Genomic DNA, 18,950 nt, shown 5'->3' on the forward strand with positions numbered 1-18,950 from the left:
CCCGGACACTACAGGAAAGAAGGATGGATGGCCCGGACCACCCACATTACGGGTAAGTTAAATTTTTTTATTGACTCGGAGGGTGGGGGAGGGGCCCGACCGGTATAGCGGTATGGGCAAAAATCGATACAGGTATACCGCCCAGCATCACGGTGGGGGGTGCGACGCGATGCGGTGGGTCGGGGGTGCGGTGCGGCGGGTCGGGGGGGTGGCGGTCGCGGTGCGGTGGGGGCAGTGCGGGGGGCGGGGCATTATCGGCTTATCGGCAAGATAATGCCCAAAATCGTGATTATCGGCCGATAATATCGGCCATACCGATAATCAGTCGATCCCTAGTATATAGTAACAATTATGAACACACAGCAAACACTTACACCTAGTATATTGGTGTTGAAATGTGCTTAGTTTACATGTTTGTATTCATGTACCAAGGTTTTGCTGTTTTAAAGCCCCATTGTGTAAGATACATTTAGAATTTGGGCTTAACTCCACCCCCTTTTTTCTATGTAACAGGAAGCTGTGGAATGTTTCCAGATGTTGGAAAAAATACAACACCCAGCATGCCCGGACAGCCATTGGCTGTCCGGGCATGCTGGGTGTTGTAGTTTTGCATCATCTGGAGGTCCACAGGTTGTAGACCACTGTTAGAGAAAGTTGCACTCATGTGTCCCCACGGCTCCGGACCATCACCGCTCGTCACCGCTGCCTGGGATGTCGCCGTCCATCGCTGTCGCCGCGTCTCCGAGGTGTCCCTGACGCTCCGGCAAGGCCTCTGTTTCCCCGGCAACCGCGCTCTCCATCGCCGCCATCACGTCGCTATGCACGCCGCTCCTATTGGATGACGGGACGTGATGACGTCGATGGAGAGCGCCGGCGATGCAGAGGATCCCGAAGAGGACGCTCCGGAGCCCCGAGGACAGGTAAGAGACAACACCGGAGCTCACGGGGCACCGTAAACGGCTATCCGGCGGCAGCTGAAGCAGTCAGCGCTGCCGGATAGCCATTTATGCGATGGCCCCGACATAAAAAAGCATCGTATGTTGATGCTGCCTTCAACATGCGATGGCCTCTGAGAGGCCATGGCATGTTGAAATTATCGTATGTCGGGGCCATCATAGGTCGAGAGGTCACTGTACTCATTGGTGGAGTTCTAGAGGAGGATTTTTCTTTTATAACTCTGTATTCATTTGCTCCTTTGTTATTCCCCCTGAAATTGAATGAGTAAACTGACAACTGGACATGCTATCAACTTCCTTTATCAATCCGAATTACCAACAGTAAATGTTGTCATAGTATATAGAGGTGAGTCTTAATGCAATTATAGTATAGTAATAATAAGTAAGTAATAATAACAAGGATTTTCTGCTGCACATTTCAATGTAAACTAAATGACTGAACACAGCTTCTAATCAGCAGTTACAAATCCTGTACATCAAATCTGCGCAGGATCCTGTACGTGTGAAAACACCCTTTCAGGAACATTGACACAGGAAAGAGGCAGTGCAGAACCGTGTGATGCTCAACAATTGTTATTTCACACAAATATTTACTAAACAGCGATCTCAAAAGAGCTGATTCTTTTTAAAGTTAATTTTACAGAATAATATGAAAAAAAAAGACCAGACCAGAAGAAAGAACTTCAAATGAAATTCATTTTACCTGCTGTTTGCTACCTTGCACATTTAAGAGGGACCAAAGTCTTTTGACGTCAGAACATTTCCTGCAAATGAATAATTACAGATGTAAAAATGTAGATTGAAAGAACATTTCATGAAGACCACTCTATTTGTTAGTCACCTGCACATTTTATAATAATCATTTTTGAGTATCTTGAAGGCATTTTAGAAAACATTATTTCTTGTGAGACATACTAAAGAAATGTTAGCTCATAGTGAGAAATAAGTAAGACTATACAGTCCAGCGGTGGGATTAAAATTTTTAAAAACAGTTTCCCTTTGCATGACAGATTCTAGCAGTGCCGCATGTCACTGGGATAATTTATTTTCAAATAATCAAATAAATATACCATACCAATTGCCAGATCAGCTACGATGGTTACAACCATTTCAACAAACTTTGAAAAGCATAAAGCAATAGTATAATTGAATGTAAGAAACTGAGGAATTTATGTTATCAGAGAAAAATACTTCTTTTATTCTCTTTCCCCGTTAAGCTGTCATTCACTTTGAAAATCCAGCTCAATTCTGTATGATGTTTAAAATAAAAACCCACAGCTCATTTATATAGGTCTCTCTTTCCTAGATGAGGTAACCATTACAATAAATAGAGCATTATAGTTGGGGTTCCTGTTACAAATTGTGCATAAGTTGCTTCTACAAGCTGCCAATTCAAGTCTATGGAGAGGAAGATAGAAATGGAAATGGAGTCAGCAAAGAGATTACACAGGAGCTACTGTAAATAGCAGATCTCAATCCATGGCTTGTTTCATGTCTTAGACTATTTACTAGGTCTCTACAATGTCCTCCATGGTGCTGCTACTTCTTAGAGTGTGTATACAGACAAAAGAGAGCAGGATCCCCTTTTCTGTTTTATGTAGTGTATGGAACACATCATAGAGGTTAGGCGTCACCCACTAGCTGAGGGACAACTGAAAATTACAGATCTACAAATGCCACATACATGTTATATAGCGATCAAAATGAGTTTATCCTGAAATGGTACCTGAAACAACAGCAATGATAAGGATATGTTGGGAGTGGTTGTTTCAACCATCATTGCTGCAGACTTTAAAGGAAATCTGTCTTAAGTGTTACCTGCCCTAACCTGCGGAGGTAAGAAAAAAAAAATACCGCACAACAGCGCCTTGTGTATTATGTAAGGATACAGTAAAAAAAAGACATAGACATCCGTCTCTAATAGATCGTCACTCACCTCCAGTGAGTGATAAATGCGCTTATCACCCCTATGTCCATATTGGGGTACTCAGTGGAGGTATAGCTGCTTAGCCTGGAGGGTGACAGGAAGACAGGAGCAACCTGTTCTGTAGAAATACCATCTAGTAATGTAAAAAGACCCTTATACCTGATGCTAATACTTCTAGTTGATAAAAGGAGGATTCAAATGCTCCAGATGAAGTTCCAAGGGATTTATTCAAATAAAATAATGAATAAAAAGCACAAATTACGATTTTCAAGGGGACACCTTCCCCTTCTTCAGATTGATGAAACATGTCATTGTGCTTGTTATTTATTATTTTGATTAAATTAGGTATTACCCGATACTATTTTTTTAAGACCCAGTACGAGTACCGATACTTTAATTCTAGTACTCGCCGATCCCAATTACGAGTACTTTTATTTTAAAGGGAATCTGACACCAGGGTGATCGGGTTTCTGTCGCTGCTTACCGTGCTAGTATGTGGGTTCCTTGTTGTTTGCAGCTGAGGTGGGATCAAGCAAAGATAAGCAAAGATTTCTCTCTTCTCCACTGGGCAGAAAAGGGAATTTGCATTGGCGGCGAGATCGATGTCTCCGGAGCGATTGCGCTCATGTTCACATGGTGAGAAGTGTTAGAAACCGGGTCATCTGTACTATCTACCTATAAATTCAACTTAGTGGAGGTGACTCTGCTGTAAGATTGTCTTTAATAGTAGGTAGTATCCCCTTGTAGGTAGTATCGATAGTTGCAGACATTAGCAGCAGCCCCCTGTAGACCACAGCCCACCCTGTAGACCGCAGCCCCCCTTGTAGACAGCAACCCCCCTTGTAGACAGCAGCCCACACCTTGTAGACAGCAGCCCCCACCTTGTAGACAGCAGCCCCCACCTTGTAGACAGCTACCCCCCCTTGTAGACAGCTACCCTTCCCCTTGTAGACAGCGCCCCCCCCCCTTGTAGACAGCAGCCCCACCACCTCACTCTCGGTAGTGCCCCTGGGATGTGCTCACCTGCGGCTGTCCTATGTCGGGTGTTGCTGCTCCGCTGCCCTGTTCTCCTGTCCATCTCATGGCATCCTATGGAGGAGCATGTGACATAAACGTCACTCTGCTTCCTCCATAGTGTTACACTGGACGCAGTGGAGGAGGTGGAGTGACATGTGTGTCACATGCTCCTCCTTAGGACATCATGATGCAAAGGGGAGAACAGGGCAGCGGAGCGGGGCATTTCATTTGACAGGGAGATGGCACTGCAACAGGTATCGAATTTGGTATCGGGGACATTAAACGAGACCATGCAAATGTCTGGTAACGGCCCCAATACCTATACTAGCATTGGTATCGGGACATTCCTAGTTTAAATACATCCCTTGGAACTTCATCTGGAGCATTGGAATTTTCCTTACATTGACCAGAAGTAGCTGCGCCCTATATAAGGGTCTTATTACATTACTAGTTTGGACCTGAACACAGCATTTCTAGGTAATTCTACTTCGTTTGTGTATTTCTTTATCTGGTCCAGACTACCAAGATGTCTTTCACCTACCTCTTACCTTTGCAGAGTTTGCAGCTCAAATATCTATGGTTCCTTATCTTTGAATGCTTTTAAGATTGTGTGACTGGCTGCCATAGGTCATAGCATGATGTGCAGGAGCATGGGCACGGTGCAAGGCGAGGTAGTTAATGAAGGGCAGTGTGTTGGGCAGAACCACCTGCTGAGGTTACATCAAGCACCAAAGCAGGAAAGGGGGCAGTACAGAGAAGTCTACTGGAGTGGTGAGTAATTGGATGCATGGGATATACCATACTCCCTGAAATTCCATATAAAACTCACCATACCTCCTGAAATTCATTATGATGCACACTGTTTCCTAAGGCATTGAATACAATACACATTGTGCCCCCTGAACCTCATTACATTACACTCCATGCCCTTGAAAATGTATTAAAATAAACACCATGCCCCCTGAAATGCATTATAATAAAAACACTGCCCCCTGAAATGCATTACAATACACACTGTGCCACAAGAAGGCGAATACAATACAAACCATGCTCCCTGAAATTCATAGCAATATACATTGTGCTCCCTGAAATTCATTACAATTACAATTCATTATACTACATTGTGGCTTCTGAAATTAAGTATATTGGACACTATTTCCCCCAAAATACTTTATAATACATACCATTCCCCTTGAAATTCATTACAATGCAAACTGTGCACCATGCCACCTAAAATTCACACAAATACACACTGTGCCTCGAGAAATTGATTGGAATACATACCATGCCCACTAAGATGTATTATAATACACACCATGCCCCCTGAAATTAACTGCAATGCACTCCTTACCCCAAATATCTGTCACACACTGTACCCTGAAATTTATAATGAACACCATGTCCCCTAAAAATCATTACCCACTGTACCCCCAGAAATGTATTACAATACTGATTGTGCCTACAAAATCTGTTTAATACAAAGTGTCCTTTTGAATTAATTACAATACAATTACACACCATTCCCCCTAGAAATGTACTATGTTTCACCCCCTGTGATACGATTCTGACAAGTCTGTGTGAGTGTCTGATTTAGCATAGCTAGAATCATGATGAATTGTATAAAGAATAGTAATGGCTCTTGTTCTTGTCTGAAACTGTATAAAAATAAGGGTTACTAAGTTCAGAATAACGAGTTCCATATCTTATCTGCACATGAGGAGGATGGATGGTGATTGGTTTAACAGTACTGTTCACACGCCACTCCTTCTGGTAAACAACTACTGAGCATGCGTGATATGTCACACTTATATAACGTGTATATATGTTGTGTACAAGCCGCATAACCATAAGCGGGCACAAACGAGACTTAACCCTAACTAGTAGCACACGTGATCACCACGTGAATGCGCAGTGGGTACGTGAACCAATTATTGAGCATATACGGGACTGCGCAAGGCGAGGTAAATCAGGGACAAAAACTCTGGTAACTCCCCGAATCATTGGGATTTTCCAGCCACAGCGGATGCGTTGAGTGATGCAGACATAGACGGGTACCTCCTACGATCGATGATGAGTCCCCCGATCACGGAGTGATGATACAATATCCGGTAAATGTATTGTTTCTTACTTCCAAGATTCATTGTTTATATTTCTTTATGTTTAGATTTTAGCAAATAGGTAAATAAAATATGTCTCATGCTTAGAAGTGTGCCTGTTTTGTATAATATTGAGGGTTTTGAGGAGTTTCAAACTAGTTAGCAAGACATTAAATTGGTGTAGTCTGCATTTTTCTGATATGTGATGGTTACTTTTGAACGGGGATAACTTTTTCTAGGAAAGTCCTTCAATTATAATATTTTAAAAGGCAGGTATACTGATCCCCTGTGTTAGTTTCGCAAATTGGCAGTTTGCTCAAATTTACGATCATATTTAAGAAAAAAGACAAATTAAAATCTGAAAAGAAAGTGGAAGTTCCCGACTGGACTGAGGCTCCATATAATATTTTGGCTCATGAATTGGCCACTCATGGGTTAGCTGAATCATGAGAAGGTAAGCTTAAGGATTGTGAACCCCTTAATGTTGTTAAAGTACTTGGATCCCTGCAAAGGCAGGTGATGTAGTTACTCTAGCTAGGCGTAGCTGGGTGCTGTTGTACGCATATCGCGGAATACAACAGACTTTACAGAAAGTTATCAGCGATCGTCTCAAAGCAGAAAAATTACTGCTTGAGTCTGAAGGACGTCGTCTGGTATTAGAATGTAACAGTAAATTGCTAAAGGATAAATTATAACATTATCAAGGAGTTGCAGAAAAGGCGGCAGTGAAAGTAGCCCAAATGAAATATAAAAAGAGAAAAGGGCGTATAAACAAAGGGAAGGTTCACAAAGTAATTGCCACTGCTTCTGTAAACTGGGATCTGGATGTATGGGATGGGGATGTATGGGACACTTCTTCATCTGAAGGGGAGGATTTTGATGATCTTCCTCCTGACCCTCCGATAGATCCTCCCACCAGACATGCCCAGCCAGTCACTAGAAGAAAATAAACCACTAAATACGGCCCTGATGTAAGGGAAAAAGTGGGTCCAGATGGGAAGCGCATTCCAGTTCTGGACAGTGATGGGAACCCTTTTTTGCGGGATAATGGTGATCCAATATATGAGACAGAATTGGTCCCACATGTGGAAGGGCGTACAAATATAGAGGATTTCACACAAACCGAAGTAGACGATATCCTTAAAAGGTTTCATCAGAAACCTGGGGAATCGGATATGAAATGGTTGTATGAGACGGGAGCAGCTGGGGTACAGTTGGATAAACAAGACGTTACGCGTTTCATAACCATCAGTAGGGATGCTCAAATTGTTCGAACTTTCAGGCATTATTTCTCTGATCATCCAGAGCAGGGTTATATCTCCCTGTTGGGGTTAGTTGCATACGGTTTACAAGAAAAATGCCTCAGTGAGGAAGATATACCTACTAATGACAAGCCTTGGTTTGCTCTACGGGATGGGATAGAACGAGTAAAAGAGGACGCTATGAAACATAGTTTGGGTTTTTTGGAAGCTTTTGATGATCCTTTTATGATAAAAATATCACCTAGTATTCGGAATCGAATACTGAAATATACTCCTCAGGCATATAAGGCAGTAATGATGACATTGCTTTTGTCCCTTATGGATCAACCTATATCCACTTTGATAGATCGAATGAATGAGTTGCAGGATATGGGGGAATGGGGGCCATGGGAAAAGAGAGAGAGAGGAGAATCACGGACTAAGCGTCCTCCTCCGTATAATGATAATCAAGGATCATCAGGACAGGAGAATCCTCGGGTATCTAGGAAAGATATGTTTCAGGCATTACTCAAAGCAGGAGTTTCCAAGGAACAGATAGATGGGAAGAATACAAGTGTGTTGTGGAAACTATACAAACAGAAAGTGTTGTCTAATAGAAAGGTGAGCAAGGGAAAGGAAAGAGAAAAGAAAGTGACTGAAGAAATCACTCCCAAAAAGGAAAAAGAAGGTTATCTGGGATGGGAGGATTATCAGAAGTTGTATCCTTGCGATGGTAGCTACTCAGGTCAAGGAGAGCCTCCGTCCTACTGCCCCACCAGATGATAGTGATTCAGCATAGGTAGCCAGCCAAGCCCCCATATGGATAAAAAAAGATGAAAGATCGTATGTACAATTAGGTATCCATTGGAAAGGGGGCAATGTTCAAAGAGTCCCTGTTCTAATCTATACGGGGGCAGAGGCTACATTGATTTATGGAAATCCTAACAAATTTAAAGGACCCAGAGTTCAAATAGCAGGATTAGGAGGAAAAGTGACAGAAGGTGTACAGGCCATGATCACTTTAAAAACAGGAAATTTACCTTTGCGAAAATACTCAGTGTTGATTGTCCCCATTCCAGAATATATTATTGGCATAGATATATTAAAGGGGATGACATTAAACTTGAAAGGGCGAAAATTTGCTTATGGAGTTAAGAAAACACAAATAGAATGTTTTCCTGTAGTGGTAGGTAAAGTAAAAATGCCACCAGTACACATTGCTCCAGCTAAAAAATTGGTTGCTATGAAGCAATATCGGATACCTGGAGGACATAAGGAGATAGGAGATACAATCAGAGACTTAGTGGAGGCGGGTGTGGTGAGGCCTGTGACCACTGCCAGGAATAACCCTGTCTGGCCAGTAAAAAAAAGTGACGGGTCCTGGAGAATGACAGTGGATTACAGGGAGCTAAATAAACACACTCCACCGCTTACAGCTGCAATACAGGACACGATTCAGATCACAGAGCAGATTCAGGTACATAAAGGCACATGTTATAAGCTTCATGTCTCTGATGTGGGGTCTTCCCCGGATACTCACAGAGCCGACCTGAAATAATCTGGACTATACAACATCTTTACAGCCGGATCATATTGTAACCTGGTCTTATTAATATGTAATGACTCTGTTTATTATTCTATGTACTTTTATTTTCTTTTTATATCTGTTTTAAAGAAAAATTATTTAATAAAAAAACAGTTATCAAAAAAAAGGCACATGGTATGCAGTCATTGACTTAACCAATGCCTTTTTCACCATTCCCATAGAAGAAAAGGCTCAAGATCAATTTGCCTTTTCTTGGTTGGGAAGACAGTACACCTTTACAAAACTACCTCAGGGTTGGTTGCATAGTCCCACGATCTGTCACCGGACGGTGGCAGCACATTTAGATGAATTTCATCTACCATCAGATATGCAAAATGCTCATTATATCGATGATATAATGATACAAGGGTCGTCAGAAGAACAAGTAAAGGAACAATTAGCAAAACTTCTCACTCACATGAGATCAAAAGGGTGGGAAATTAATGAAAACAAAATTCAAGGACCGGCTCAGACAGTGAAGTTCCCGGGGATCCAGTGGAACAAAGGTCATAGGGAGGTGCTCCCAAAAGCTAAGCAGAAAATACTGAATTTTATAACACCAAGGTCTAAACAGATAACTCAATCTTACATTGGACTGTTTGGGTTCTGGAGACAACACATTCCCCTTTTAGGACAATTGCTAGCGCCCTTGTACAAAGTGACTAGGAAAAAGTATGAGTTTACCTGGGGAGAGGAACAGCAAACAGCTTTTGAACAAGCAAAAGAAGCTATACAGCAAGCGGAAGTTCTCTGGCCGCTTAACCCCTTAAGGACGCAGGACGTAAATGTACGTCCTGGTGCGGTGGTACTTAACGCACCAGGACGTACATTAACGTCCTGTGCATAACCGCGGGCATTGGAGAGATGCCCGTGTCATGCGCAGCTGATCCCGGCTGCTGATCGCAGCCAGGGACCCACCGGCAATGGCCGACGCCCGCGATCTTGCGGGCGTCCGCCATTAACCCCTCAGGTGCCGGGATCAATACAGATCCCGGCATCTGCGGCAGTGCGCGATTTAAATGAACGATCGGATCGCCAGCAGCGCTGCTGCGGGGATCCGATCATTCAGAACGCCACACGGAGGTCCCCTCACCTTCCTGCTTTCGGCTCCCGGCGTCTTCTGCTCTGGTCTGTGATCGAGCAGACCAGAACAGAAGATAGCCGATAACACTGATCTGTTCTATGTCCTATACATAGAACAGATCAGTATTAGCAATCATGGTATTGCTACGAATAGTCCCCTATGGGGACTATTCAAGTGTAAAAAAAAATGTAAAAAAGGTAAGAGTAAAAAAAAGTGAAAAATCCCCTCCCCCAATAAAAAAGTAAAACGTCATTTTTTTCCTATTTTACCCCCAAAAAGCGTAAAAAATAAATTTTATAGACATATTTGGTATCGCCGCGTGCGTAAATGTCCGAACTTTTAAAATAAAATGTTAATGATCCCGTACGGTGAACGGCATGAACGTAAAAAAAAAAAAAAATCAAAAATTGCTACTTTTTTAATACATTTCATAAAAAAAAATTATAAAAAATGTATTAAAAGTTTTTATATGCAAATGTGGTATCAAAAAAAAGTACAGATCATGGCGCAAAAAATGAGCCCTCATACCGCCGCTAATACAGAAAAATAAAGTTATAGGTCATCAAAATAAAGGGATTATAAACGTACTAATTTGGTTAAAAAGTTTGTGATTTTTTTAAGCACAACAATAATATAAAAGTAGGTAATAATAATATCATTCTAATCGTTTTGACCCTCAGAATAAAGAACACATGTCATTTTTACCGTAAATTGTACGGCGTGAAAACGAAACCTTCCAAAATTAGCAAAATTGCATTTTTCTTTTTAATTTCCCCACAAAAATTGTGTTTTTTGGTTGCGCCATACATTTTATGATATAATGAGTTATGTCATTACAAAGGACAACTGGTCGCGCAAAAAACAAGCCATCATACTAGTCTGTGGATGAAAATATAAAAGAGTTATGATTTTTAGAAGGCGAGGAGGAAAAAATGAAAACGTAAAAATTTAATTTTCTGAGTCCTTAACCCCTTAACGACGCAGGACGTATATTTACGTCCTGCGCCGGCTCCCGCGATATGAAGCGGGATCGCGCCGCGATCCCGCATCATATCGCGTCGGTCCCGGCGCTAATCAACGGCCGGGACCCGCGGCTAATACCACACATCGCCGATCGCGGCGATGTGCGGTATTAACCCTTTAGAAGCGGCGGTCAAAGCTGACCGCCGCTTCTAAAGTGAAAGTGAAAGTGACCCGGCTGCTCAGTCGGGCTGTTCGGGACCGCCGCGGTGAAATCGCGGCGTCCCGAACAGCTGATCGGACACCGGGAGGGCTCTTACCTGCCTCCCCGGTGTCCGATCGACGAATGACTGCTCCGTGCCTGAGATCCAGGCAGGAGCAGTCAAGCGCCGATAATGCTGATCACAGGCGTGTTAATGCACGCCAGTGATCAGCATTAGAGATCAGTGTGTGCAGTGTTATAGGTCCCTATGGGACCTATAACACTGCAAAAAAAATGTAAAAAAAAAGTGTTAATAAAGGTCATTTAACCCCTTCCCTAATAAAAGTTTGAATCACCCCCCTTTTCCCATAAAAAAAATAAAACAGTGTAAAAAAAATAAAAAATAAACATATGTGGTATCGCCGCGTGCGTAAATGTCCGAACTATAAAAATATATAATTAATTAAGCCGTACGGTCAATGGCGTACGCGCAAAAAAATTCCAAAGTCCAAAAAAGCGTATTTTGGTCACTTTTTATATCATTAAAAAATGAATAAAAAGTGATCAAAAAGTCCGATCAAAACAAAAATCATACCGATAAAAACTTCAGATCACGGCGCAAAAAATGAGTCCTCATACCACCCCATACGTGGAAAAATAAAAAAGTTATAGGGGTCGGAAGATGACATTTTTAAACGTATAAATTTTCCTGCATGTAGTTATGATTTTTTCCAGAAGTGCGACAAAATCAAACCTATATAAGTAGGGTATCATTTTAACCGTATGGACCTACAGAATAAAGATAAGGTGTAATTTTTACCGAAATATGCACTGCGTAGAAACGAAAGCCCCCAAAAGTTACAAAATGGCGTTTTTTTTTTCGATTTTGTCGCACAATGATTTTTATTTCCGTTTCGCCGTGCATTTTTGGGTAAAATGACTAATGTCACTGCAAAGTAGAATTGGCGACGCAAAAAATAAGCCATAATATGGATTTTTAGGTGGAAAATTGAAAGGGTTATGATTTTTAAAAGGTAAGGAGGAAAAAACGAAAGTGCAAAAACGGAAAAACCCTGAGTCCTTAAGGGGTTAAGGCCAAAATGGGCTGAATCCTTAAGGGGTTAAAACAGGTGAAGTGGAACTACATGTTTCGGTACAACATAATTATGCTAACTGGTCTTTGTGGCAAAAACAAGATGGGAAAAGAGTGCCCCTGGGGTTTTGGAATAGAAAACTCCCTGATGCAGGTCAAATGTATTTGCCATTGGAGCAACAGCTACTGGGCTTTAGTAGAAACAGAACAATTGACCAATGGTCATATCTTCTTGTTAAGGCCACAAATACCTATCATGCAGTGGGTCCTGTCAACACCTAAATCTAATAAGATAGGACATGCACAGGAACAGAGCATTATCAAATGGAAGTGGTACATTGGAGAGAGAGCAAAAAAGGGAGAGGGAGGAGTTGCTACACTACATGAGAAGATAGCAGACATCCCTCCCGAAGAGGTCAGTCCTCTTGAGTGGACACCAAATGGAGGAATCACCAGTGAAGTGGGGAAAACCTTATGCAGAGTTGACAAATGAGGAAAAGAAACATGCATGGTTTACCGATGGGTCTGCCAAATATGTCAGTGGTCACCGGAAATGGAAAAGTGTAGCGTTTAACCCAAAACTGGAGAAAACATTGGTGATGGAAGGAGATGGCAAGAGTAGTCAATACGCTGAGTTGAATGCCGTTTTTCTTGCCCTCAGACAAGAACAGAGTAGTGAATGCCATCTGTATACCGACTCATGGTCGGTGGCTAATGGCTTGGCTACTTGGATCATGGGCTGGAAAAAACATGATTGGTTGATTCACGGTAAAGAAGTCTGGGGTAAAGAGATATGGCAAGACATCGAGTCTATTGTACACAATACAAAATGCGCTGTTTTTCATGTTGATGCACATGTACCTCTTGACTCATTGGAACGATTGTTTAAATCTCAAGCAGATGCGGCAGCAGCCATATCCGTATCATCTACTGAGTCGTATGCCTCAAAAGAAGAGCAGCAGTCATGGCTTCAAGGTACAGACATTTCGGCTCACCAAAAAAGTGGACATCTTGGAGAAAAGGCCACTTACAGGTGGGCACAAGAAAGAGGCATCCCAATAACTACAGATATGGTTAAACAAATAATAGCAAAATGTCCAGTATGTCAACACATTCAAAAATGAGAAGTACCACACACAGTAATGGGACATATTGGTAGAGGTAAACTTCCTGCACAAATCTGGCAGATGGATTTCATAGGCCCTCTTCCAGAGAGCAGATGCTGTAAGTATGTATGTACGGCCGTGGATACATACTCAGGACTGATGGTTGGCTTCCCGTGTCGTTCAGCGACTCAGTGGAGTAGGCTGAGGACATTGGAAATCATCATCCAATACCCATGGGATGCCTTTACAAATTAAGACAGACAACGGTTCACATTTTACTGGCCAACAAGTCAAAAATTATGCCCTGGAGCATAACATTGAGTGGGTATATCATATGCCCTTTTATCCACAAGCCGCAGGGTTAGTGGAAAGGATGAATGGCATCCTAAAGAGCACACTGAAAAAACTAACAGGTACAGATGGGTATGGGCAGTGGAGAGATAATCTCACAGAAACATTACAAATAATCAATAATAGACAGAGTCCACCACCTAATTTATAGGTAGGAGTAGTCAAAATTGACACAATTGTTTTTTGGAAAACACACCCAGATGCAGTAGCACCATACAGAGGCACGCCTGCCTCAGCTGGTTTAGATCTACACTCTTTGGAGGTGACTGTAATTAATCACAATCAGGTATCTATCTTAAATACGGGAATAGGGTGTAGGATACCTGATAAGCACTATGGGCAAATTGCTTCCAGATCAAGTCTTGCTCAGAAGGGAGCTGTGGTTATTGGAGGGGTGATTGATTCAGATTACCAAGGAGAGTTAAAGGTAATCATGATAAATTTAGGCCCAAATGATATAATCATTGGTAAAGGGGAACGTATGGCCCAATTGATTCTAATACCCATCTACCTTGCTGAATTAAAAGAGGAATCCCCACCTACCGAATTAACAGTCAGGGGGATAAAGGGTTTGGTTCCACTAACACTCTAAATGTAGGGGCCAAAATATGGATACAGAATGTCCAAGGACAGCCTTTTCCTGCTGAAGTGATAGCAGTAGGGAAGGATAGAACTCTGCTGGTAATGAGGCCAGGGCAGGAAAAATTAGAATATATCCCACAGGAAAAATGTTACTTACGAGAATAAGTCACACTGTTTTGGGTTTATTCACAGATCAGAAACGTAATTATCCTTGGAATCCTTGGTATCGTGTTATTGGTTGCTTCTGGTAGTGAAGGTACCTGTTACGCCGAGCGCTCCGGGTCCCCGCTCCTCCCCGGAGCGCTCACGGCGTCTCTCTCCCTGCAGCGCTCCGGTCAGACCCGCTGACCGGGAGCGCTGCACTGACATGGCCGTCGGGGATGCGATTCGCACAGCGGGACGCGCCTGCTCGCGAATCGCATCCCAAGTCACTTACCCGTCCCGGTCCCCTGCTGTCATGTGCTGGCGCGCGCGGCTCCGCTCTCTAGGGCGCGCGCGCCAGCTCTCTGAGACTTAAAGGGCCAGTGCACCAATGATTGGTGCCTGGCCCAATTAGCTTAATTGGCTTCCACCTGCTCCCTGGCTATATCACATCACTTCCCCTGCACTCCCTGGCCGGATCTTGTTGCCTTGTGCCAGTGAAAGCATTTAGTGTTGTCCAAGCCTGTGTTACCTGATCTCCTGCTATCCATCTTGACTACGAACCTTGCCGCCTGCCCCGACCTTCTGCTACGTCTGACCTTGCCTCTGCCTAGTCCTTCTGTCCCACGCCTTCTCAGCAGTCAGCGAGGTTGAGCCGTTGCTAGTGGATACGACCTGGTTGCTACTGCCGCAGCAAGACCATCCCGCTTTGCGGCGGGCTCTGGTGAACACCAGTAGCCTCTTAGAACCGGTCCACCAGCACGGTCCACGCCAATCCCTCGCTGACACAGAGGATCCACAACCTGTAAGCCAAATCGTGACAGTAGATCCGGCCATGGATCCCGCTGAGGTGCCACTGCCAAGTCTCGCTGACCTTCCCACGGTGGTCGCTCAGCAATCGCAGCAGATTGCCCAACAAGGACAGCAGCTGTCGCAGTTGACCGCCATGTTACAGCAACTTCTGCCTCTGCTACAGCAGCAACCATCTCCTCCGCCAGCTCCTGCACCTCCTCCGCAGCGAGTGGCTGCTCCTAGCCTCCGCTTGTCCCTGCCGGACAAATTTGATGGGGACTCTAGACTCTGCCGTGGATTTTTGTCTCAATGTTCCCTGCATATGGAGATGTTGTCGGACTTGTTTCCTACAGAACGGTCTAAGGTGGCGTTCGTAGTGAGCCTTCTTTCAGGAAAGGCCTTGTCTTGGGCCACACCGCTCTGGGACCGCAATGATCCAGCCACAGCCACAGTCCAGTCCTTCTTCGCTGAAGTCCGGAGTGTCTTCGAGGAACCAGCCCGAGCTTCTTCTGCCGAGACTGCCCTGCTGAACCTGGTCCAGGGTAATTCTTCAGTGGGCGAGTACGCCATCCAATTTCGTACTCTTGCTTCCGAATTATCATGGAATAACGAGGCTCTCTGCGCGACCTTTAAAAAAGGCCTATCCAGTAGCATCAAGGATGTGCTGGCTGCACGAGAGATTCCTGCCAACCTGCAAGAACTTATCCATTTGGCCACCCGCATTGACATGCGTTTTTCTGAGAGACATCAGGAGCTCCGCCAGGAAAAAGACTTAGATCTCTGGGCACCTCTCCCACAGTATCCTTTGCAATCTACGCCTGGGCCTCCCGCCGAGGAGGCCATGCAAGTGGATCGGTCTCGCCTGACCCAGGAAGAGAGGAATCGCCGTAGGAAAGAAAATCTTTGTCTGTACTGTGCCAGTACCGAGCATTTCTTGGTGGATTGCCCTATTCGTCCTCCACGTCTGGGAAACGCACGCACGCACCCAAGCTCACGTGGGTGTGGCGTCTCTTGGTTCAAAGTCTGCATCTCCACGTCTCACGGTGCCCGTGCGGATTTCTCCTTCAGCCAACTCCTCCCTCTCAGCCGTGGCCTGCTTGGACTCTGGTGCCTCTGGGAATTTCATTTTGGATTCTTTGGTGAATAAATTCTGCATCCTGGTGACCCGTCTCGTCAAGCCACTCTACATTGCCGCGGTCAACGGAGTTAGATTGGATTGCACCGTGCGTTACCGCACAAAACCCCTCTTAATGTGCATTGGACCCCATCACGAAAGGATTGAATTTTTCGTCCTTCCCGACTGCACCTCTGAGGTCCTCCTCGGTCTGCCATGGCTTCAGCTTCATTCTCCCACCCTTGACTGGACCACCGGGGAGATCAAGAACTGGGACTCTGCTTGCCACAAGAAATGCCTCTCCCCCCCTCCCAGTCCCGTCAGGCAAGCCTCAGTGCCTCCTCCTACACCTGGTTCCCCCAAGGCTTATCAGGACTGTACCTTGCCTCCTCATGGCCCCCGTCCTGGTGACACACTGCCCCGTGCCAAGCTTCACCCTCTGCCCTCCCTCCCCATTCCCACTCCTGCTGTACTGCCTGCCTTTGAGGAAACCCTTCAATCACTCCCGGTGTCCTCATCCCATGGGAAGCAGTTGCCGGACAAAGAAAGGGGGAGACCTAAGGGGGGGGGGTACTGTTACGCCGAGCGCTCCGGGTCCCCGCTCCTCCCCGGAGCGCTCACGGCGTCTCTCTCCCTGCAGCGCTCCGGTCAGACCCGCTGACCGGGAGCGCTGCACTGACATGGCCGTCGGGGATGCGATTCGCACAGCGGGACGCGCCCGCTCGCGAATCGCATCCCAAGTCACTTACCCGTCCCGGTCCCCTGCTGTCATGTGCTGGCGCGCGCGGCTCCGCTCTCTAGGGCGCGCGCGCGCCAGCTCTCTGAGACTTAAAGGGCCAGTGCACCAATGATTGGTGCCTGGCCCAATTAGCTTAATTGGCTTCCACCTGCTCCCTGGCTATATCACATCACTTCCCCTGCACTCCCTGGCCGGATCTTGTTGCCTTGTGCCAGTGAAAGCGTTTAGTGTTGTCCAAGCCTGTGTTACCTGATCTCCTGCTATCCATCTTGACTACGAACCTTGCCGCCTGCCCCGACCTTCTGCTACGTCTGACCTTGCCTCTGCCTAGTCCTTCTGTCCCACGCCTTCTCAGCAGTCAGCGAGGTTGAGCCGTTGCTAGTGGATACGACCTGGTTGCTACTGCCGCAGCAAGACCATCCCGCTTTGCGGCGGGCTCTGGTGAACACCAGTAGCCTCTTAGAACCGGTCCACCAGCACGGTCCACGCCAATCCCTCGCTGACACAGAGGATCCACAACCTGTAAGCCGAATCGTGATAGTACCACGCCTGGAATTCGGGTTACCAACACAGGAAATTCAACGACACAATGGGGATGGAAAAATGCCAATATCGAGCGGAGTAAAGATAATTACACATGCCAAGCAAACAACATTTGTCCTTTTTTTAACTTGACCATAAATGGTACATTATGGTCTGGGTATCCTATTGAAAAAGGAGGGTACCGACCTACCTATGGAATGAGCTTGGGGCGAGGAAAAGTTGTAATTTCTTCAGAAGTAAAGGTGAAATGTTATGCCCAAGAAGCAAACTTCCCTTATTTAGAACGGCTAACTAGAGCAAGGATCATTAAGAACTGCTCGGCAGAAGCTAATCTCACATTCCAATTTGATTTGGCAAATCTTAATGTTCTCACCTGTGCCAATGGTTCAGACATTACAGGCCGACCCGCTTGGGGTCAATTTCTGATCTTTGAAAATATAAACACTGCACGGTTAGACTCGGGACATATCAAAAGACTCCCTTCTACTTGTGAGAGGGTTGGACAACATGCACAAAAAACTATTATTCATGCCCACGTGATGTTCCCTTCGACTAAGAACTGTCCTATGAGTCGAGTAAAAAGGGCATGGTATGATACGTTGTTGGGGGGATATGGAACTATCACAGTATTAAATGGCTTTGATATTGAAACTTTGGCAAATAGATTGCATAGTGCTGGTAGTAAGATTAATGATGCCCTGACTTTGCAAGCCCGGTGGATGCCCACAATTTGGACACCATTGAGAATGCAGGTCAGAGAAGATGAAATAATGCTCAATTTAGTTAATGCTTCAAATAATTTTAATTTAGGGTTTGATAAAAAAAAGTAATTACATTTATAAATTGGACTATCTGTTCATTGCAAACCATTTACCAGCAACAACAAAAGTCGACATTCCAGACGATGTTGATGACTGGGAATGAACAAGTGTGGAGGAATGTGTTAATTCCATCCACGACTTGGTTGCATTTAGAGCCTCAGAAAATGGTTTGTAATGATACAGTTTGTTCTGGAATGATAGTCATGTATAATGTCACTAAATCAAGTATTATGTGTAAATTTGTGGTATTGCCTTTACTAGTGGGACCACCCAATCAACAGCATTTTTGGGTCCGACAGTTTAAAGGTCAATATGTGGATGAACAAAATAAGACTCATGATCTCACATTTTGTCATTCTACTCTAGAAGGAAAAATATGTAAATTGCAGTCTTCTGTCTATGAACCTTGTTTATTACAGAACACTGTAAGTCAATGTGAGTGGGTCGTTATGCCCATAGACTACCGATGGATGGTAGAAATTGAACCACAGGTGGTCTGTATGGCAACAAACATACCCGCTGTTCCAAAAATGAAGGTGCCTTTCTCTGGTTGCTTACACAACGTCTCGGTATTAACATGGGAGAATTAAATATTTGTGT

General features: G+C 44.5%; 1 protein-coding gene across 7 annotated transcripts in view; it reads right to left on the minus strand.

Annotated features, from left to right (window-relative positions):
• NEK10 (NIMA related kinase 10) overlaps nucleotides 1-18,950 on the minus strand; it is a 332,382-nt gene that overhangs the window by 287,251 nt on the left and 26,181 nt on the right. For all 7 annotated transcript variants that reach the window (XM_056520053.1, XM_056520060.1, XM_056520055.1 and 4 more), the window contains exon 3: nucleotides 1,660-1,720. In XM_056520053.1, the coding sequence (XP_056376028.1) occupies nucleotides 1,660-1,720 (61 nt within the window). The remainder of the gene's footprint in view (nucleotides 1-1,659; nucleotides 1,721-18,950) is intronic.

The sequence above is a fragment of the Hyla sarda genome, chromosome 5 (assembly GCF_029499605.1).
Source record: "Hyla sarda isolate aHylSar1 chromosome 5, aHylSar1.hap1, whole genome shotgun sequence".
Lineage (NCBI taxonomy): Eukaryota > Metazoa > Chordata > Amphibia > Anura > Hylidae > Hyla > Hyla sarda.